This window comes from Fulmarus glacialis, unplaced genomic scaffold (assembly GCF_000690835.1).
Source record: "Fulmarus glacialis isolate BGI_N327 unplaced genomic scaffold, ASM69083v1 scaffold5577, whole genome shotgun sequence".
Taxonomy (NCBI): Eukaryota; Metazoa; Chordata; class Aves; order Procellariiformes; family Procellariidae; genus Fulmarus; species Fulmarus glacialis.
In genome coordinates, this window is record NW_009222488.1 from 37,035 (window position 1) to 43,545 (window position 6,511).

The 6,511-nt window shown below is 35.8% G+C and overlaps 1 protein-coding gene across 1 annotated transcript in view; it reads right to left on the reverse strand.

Annotated features, from left to right (window-relative positions):
- The window catches only part of LOC104079418 (mitogen-activated protein kinase kinase kinase 4), a gene marked incomplete at its 5' end in the record, with an annotated part of 34,057 nt that extends 28,211 nt beyond the window's left edge, over window positions 1–5,846 (reverse strand). The window contains 4 exons of the mRNA XM_009581453.1: window positions 1,168–1,301; window positions 2,331–2,492; window positions 3,529–3,678; window positions 5,580–5,846. Coding sequence (XP_009579748.1) covers window positions 1,168–1,301; window positions 2,331–2,492; window positions 3,529–3,678; window positions 5,580–5,846 — 713 coding nt within the window. The remainder of the gene's footprint in view (window positions 1–1,167; window positions 1,302–2,330; window positions 2,493–3,528; window positions 3,679–5,579) is intronic.
- Between the last annotated feature and the right edge of the window lie 665 nt (window positions 5,847–6,511).

Sequence of the window (6,511 nt, forward strand, 5' to 3'; positions counted from 1 at the left end):
ACAAACCACCTCCAGGACAGACTGATCAGCCCTATACTTTAAGGAAACAAAACTGTCACTGATGTGTAATCTGCTAGGACAGATCAATATAAGGCACCTATTTTAATGCAAAAGAATTCTATTAAATTTCTGATATACCAGCTGCAAAATGCTGCAAAACCACCTAAATAAATCAAGTAATGGTATCATTCTGATTGGGCCAGTTTCCCGGTTTCTCTGTTTACATCCTCAAAGTGATGTAACTTCGTAACTTTTTTCAAGGGAGGTTTAGACTGGACATTAGGAAAAATTTCTTTACTGAAGGAGTGGTCAAGCCGTGGAACAGGCTGCCCAAGGAAGTGGTGGAGTCACCATTCCTGGAAGTATTTAAAAGACGTATAGATGAGGCGCTTAGGGACATGGTTTAATGGGCATGGTGGTTGTGAGTTGATGGTTGGACTGTATGATCTTAGAGGTCTTTTCCAACCTTAATGATTCTATGATTCTATGATTCATTAGTGCCCAGCAGTATAGTTTCATAGCACCAATTGTAAGCACAATTTCAGAGACCACTGGGCACAACACTCCTGTCAACAGAGAGAAAATACTTCAGACTACAACAAAAAACATCCACAAATGCATCCTTCACTGCAATCATAAAACTGAAGAATTTTCACCAGAGTGGAAACACTTCTTCCTCATCTGTGGGCCATACTTTACATGCTTTCAGAAAGGACTAATAGAGGAACTTCTACAGGAGGCTAAAGCTTCCATATGTACATTGATTCCACAACTGGCACAAAACAATACTCCTTTCTCTGTAGAATATGCAGAGAATGACTGTTGCATATTCTGCAATCTTTACTGACTCCTGATCAATTTTGTTCCAACCTAACGACCCTTATCTAAAGTCTTTTAATTATCTGGGTCCAACAATCTCCACTTTTTCTTCCCATTTTCTATCAGCTAACATGAGGCAACATGTTCCACAAAATCTTCTGCTAAGCAGCTGGAGTGTTCCTTTGGCTTTATGCATTTACCATCCAAATTACTTTCAAAATTTAAGAGCCAGAAGCATCAATAGTTCAGAAGACCTACTTCTAAACAATAAAGCATTATTCACAGTGTGAAAAGTCCTGCATGGTATTTAAACACAAACTACTATGGCAGTAACAAGTTGGCTGTTACCTGGGTCGAGTGCCTCGGCCACTCTCACATTTTGTTAGCACATAATTCATCCATTTTCTGGCAAAGCTGATATACTTGTCTCCAATTTTCTGCCTGAATTCTCCAGACATCAGACGCACAACTTCTTTATGGTACTGTAAGAAACTAAAGATTACTTTTCACATATTAATAAGAAGAACAAAAATACCATTTGCAATATCCACTGGAGCATCTGCAGGCTAACAAAACTCTACAGTATGGTAACAGACACATCCTATTCTTAAACAAAATGATTTTATGCAAGCAGTTGCATATTTATAGAAAAAAAATCATGAAAAAGTATATGACACAAAATGTGTTATATAGTGAGAAGCAGCTCTTGAGCCATATTGCATTCTTGTGTGTATACGGGCATGTGCTGATGTTTAACAGTGTACACATCATCTCAGAAACATCCTACATAAATGCTCTGTTCTGTTATCAGAGATTGAACCACAAAGTAGTGATTATTTTCAGTTATATTGCAGGTAACATTAGGGGATAAAGGAGTTATATATATATGTTTAAAAAATTAAACAGAAATACCAGCTGTTTTTTAGAAGACTATCCTTAGAAGTAATTTAGGGTATGATACAATCTTAAAAAATTTTACAAAGCTCACAGAAATCAAATAGTGAAACAGTATACTAGAAGCATCTGAACATTTCCTCATCAGCACTCTAAGGAAGGCACTCAAAAGCTATATTCACTGCATCAAAGAACCACCATAAACTTTGACAGAATGGATCATATTACAGTATTATGCTATTCTAGGATGAAAAACTGCGAGAAGTCAAGTTACACAATGACATTCAGTATCAAAGGATATTTCTGATTTCATCTAAAATGTTGCCAAGTAGCAGAGCCTACAAGACTACACCTGAATTCATCAAGTTCTTAAAGCTTTTTAGAGTTCCAGTCATTGCTAATTGGAGTCTGAATTTAACAGATCTATCTGTTCTTTTTCAATCATTTTCACATAAGATTTCTGTGGCAACACATATTTTTTACAATGGTCTGCTAGAATTCTTCGTATTTCCACAGAGTTATAGTTATCTTATTTGCACAAATGCAAAATCAGAATTTTCAATTGTTTTTTACCAAAACTACAAAATAAATGTGTCATTAAGTTTTTGTTTCCTTACCTCAAACCCAAAATTATAACCCTGAATCATGGCTTCCCGGTAGTATTGCTGCAAAGTGGCAGATTCAGATTCATCAACTTCAGCATCAAACTCAGATGTGAACATGTGATCAACTCTATCAATGGCACTGCTTATCTTATTGCATAGCTGTAATGCATCACTCTGAGTAAAAACAACAAAAAGGGATGGGGGGACATCAAATTATTATTTATATTCTACAGTTGACAAGACTAAGGCAAACATGATACTAACAATTACATTATTTTAAATGGAAATGTACTTTAATGCCATCACAATCCATTCAGTCTTGGAAAAACAAACACGTTCCAGCAGTTGCACTAAGCAAGTCTTATAATTAATTGAAGGTATTGTAATTAAGTTTGTTTGCTTGCGTGAGATTAACTTTAAAAACAAAGACAGCGAAGGGGAAAAAAAAACCAAACAAAAAAACCCAAACAAAAACACCCAACCGAAATCAGACAGACAAGAGTAGAGAAAATGAGTTTTACTACTTATAACGTGACCAAGCCTTTGGTTGTATTTTCACCCTGGTATGTGGGCACAGCTTCTACTGAATTCAGGGGCAAATGCAGGGACCTGATATTGCAACTTCAACCTAACAAATCTTTGCTTTTCTGGGTCCTCCAAAAAAACAAACAAACAAACAAAAAAAATACCCACCAAAGAAAACCTTCATCCAACCAAAAAAAAAAAACCCCACAGCAACAAAAAAAAAAAACCACACACCAAAAACAAGAGCAAAAAACACAGAGAGAGACCTATCCACTTTTACATCACAAAGCAGCCACCTTCTCCAAACATGAGAAAAAAAAAGTTGTTTCTTGCAGATCATGGACTTTGATAGAATTTATTTTTATGAAATCAAACACTTACTTTCAATTCAATAGTGCTCTCATAGAAGATGTATTTATTCTGTTGCTATTAATATTTCTATTGCATTATGGACTTGCTTCTCACCCAGTGCAAAAATGATGACACCAATATTGCTCAAAAATACACTCACAAATCAGTAAAAACAGAATGAAAATTGTAGTGAAAGTAAAGTCCAGAGAGGCTGCATAAATTACAATTGCAGAATATGTCATTAGCATTGCAATCAAGTCTCCTTACATGTTTTTACTTATCAGTGAGCAAAGCACCATCAATTTTGACTGGCATGATCTCGAAAACTGCTTACCTTTAGCTGTTGTAGAGCTTTGGCGATGACTGGTTGGCTGGATGTCTGTTCCTGGTGCAGAGATATGAGCCCTTCAATAGACTGCTGGAAAGCTTTTCTCTGACTCACAAGGTGGGCAGACTGAATGACTACAAGGAGGAGGTTATCAACCTAGGAATACAAGATACCACTAGTTCTTATAAACAAAATCATCTCAAGAAAAACATGTCCCATATCAGCAAATTCCAACTGGTTATTTTTTTAATTCTAATATATGAAAGACCTCTCTTGTCACTATTCATGAAAATCTTTAATTCACACAGAAAAGCATGATGCTGGCAACCGAACTTGATAAACTCTCATCTTATGAGCAGAGCTCTATTAGGGCAAATGCCACAGCAAGTTCTCAAGGGGAATATACTCCTATTCACTTCTGGAAAGGTTTGGGAAACACTGCATTAAAATTATCTTCAGAATAGTTATACACAGAAAGGCAGCAACTAAGCAAAATATATTTTCTCAAAGCAGATGGAGGTAACAACCATCACATAAATAGGCGGGTTTTATCCAAGTAATGTAATACGCTTCAGGACAAAACCCTACTATTGAAAAGGGAAAGCCATAGATTTACCACACAGTATTTGCTAAAATTTTGAAAATTATTAAAAAGTAAGAGTATGTTTTGGAAACCAGAGCTCTGATATGGCAGAAGTCTATAAAAGTACACAGTCACAGATGGTGTTGCCTTGCTGTGGCGCTATGAGTCACGTACTAAGCTCTGTTGATTTCAAACTACAGACAATGCATTTGCAACAAGTTACTCACAAAACAAAACCTACTTTATCCAGATTTTCAATACCTCATCCCCAAAGAATATTTTCATTCTTAAAATTCTTTAAATGTTGATGGGATTCTTCTATTTTATGAATACTTTTAAAGTAACATCTTCTATTTTCTCTAGTTTGCAATCAAAACATGTTTTTTAAAAACACAGGACACAATCTTTCTGAAAGACTTTTTACTTCCTAACCTTTCAATGTTGGATTTTAAAAAATTAATAATCAGTGTTATACACATATAAACACGTACGCAAACACACAGTGTTTTATGTGCACTTACACATGTCAGATAGAATACCATTTGCAAACCAAATTCCATCTTTTGCTGTTTTCATTTTCTGAATGAAATGCTAACTTCGACAGAAGTCCAATGAAATTCTAAGCACTTAATCAAAGGCTATTTTTTTATTGTTCAGTCTGGAAGAAGTAATATGCTTGCTTGTTAAAAACAGCAGTATGTACAGGAGTGACTTCTTCAACTGCCTGTAATTGCTAGAGCCCTCTGAATGCTAGAGGCCAGGCACAGCGACATGGAAAGTCACACTGTTCGTGGATAGTAGAGCCCATTTAAGGTAGGGATCCAAGGAACTGGATGACATACCAGAAGGAAAATTCACTTAGCTTAACATAAGGATGTGAGAACAGAAGGGGCAGGGAGCTGCAGCTGGCTCGCTTGCTAAAGCATAGCAGAACTGCTGGCAGGGAACCCCTGTTGGCTTGGGATGAAGGAAAGTATGACTGGAAAGATTTCTTCCTGCAGAACTGTTAAACATCCAGTAGCTTCCACAGAAATTTAACTTTAAATGTCACAATCCATCCAAGATCGAAAGTAACTGGTTTCATGCCTCAGTGTGTGGAAAGCACACAACCGCCGCACATTCTCGGAGACTGGTGACTTCTTAATAAAATGTACAGTTTTCAAGTCCTATCCGTACTTCTGATACTGAACACCCAACTAGATACTGAAAGTATCTCTTTATTATAGAAGTCCAACCCTGAAAAATGCACATTGTAGACACTAATCCTTCTAAGAAATGCTAAAATCCATGGAATTTAATACTTGCATTAACACAACTAAGAATCAATCCTATCCTTGAATTTAACTTTTTATTATTTATAAAAGGACACATGCCTCACTTAAATTACTGTGGTTAATCTGAAAGGATAAGCATTCATTGAAGTGTGGAGATCACATAAGCAGGAAAAAAAAAAATCAAACAACCCAAAACCCACCTGCATGGTGCGCAGTGTATCAACAGTTTCTACTTGTGGCACTACTTTGATCGGCTGACCCTCCCATGCACTCCAGCTGTCATCTAATTCATGGTCTTTATCACTATGTTTGGTCATTAGTAAATAGGCCTCATACGCAACCTCATCTGAATCCTTTGAGCAATCCTTTCCAGCAGCTGCATTGAGGAGCTGCAAGATCACAGATTTTTCCCCTGCAATACTATTTGGTACAAATACTTGTAAACTCTCGAGTCCAGGGATTTGTACCTGTAGAAAAAAATAAAAATAAACTGAATGAGTGAATCCCACTGTCTTCTATGATACATCAAATAAATATATGTCATCTCATTTAAGCAACAGGGAGAGTTTCCATCTTAAGCAGCTGTACAATATACATACTAAAACAACACATTCAGCCATTTTTGCACTAAAAGTCAAAATTCATTACAAGAAATTATTTGTCTTGAAATCCACTAGATCACCAACTTTCAGTGACATCTTTCCTTGCCCCTTCAATTGCTCCTTCTACATATTCTTCTAAAGGAAACTTGTTAAAAAACAAGACCGATTTCACATATATACTATATTTACGTATATGTGTGCATATGTATGTATATGTATGTATAAAATATAAATACACATATTTAAAAAAGTAAATTAGTCAAGACTAATTTAAGACTTATGAAGCACACATTTTTAAGACTGGAATATTAAAAGAAGAAAAATTCCTTCAGGATCTCCAAGAATCCACATAACATTTCTCAATGGCTACAAAAGATAAGAGTAAGCAAAAATATGGCTAAAAAAAAATCAGTTATTCTTTTACTATTCATGAAAGAGAGATTAATTAAGTCCAGTAAGAGTGTTCTCTTTTAACAAAATACTACTTATGCTACTTTAAAACTACCTCTCTCCAAGTGCCAGGTCCTGCA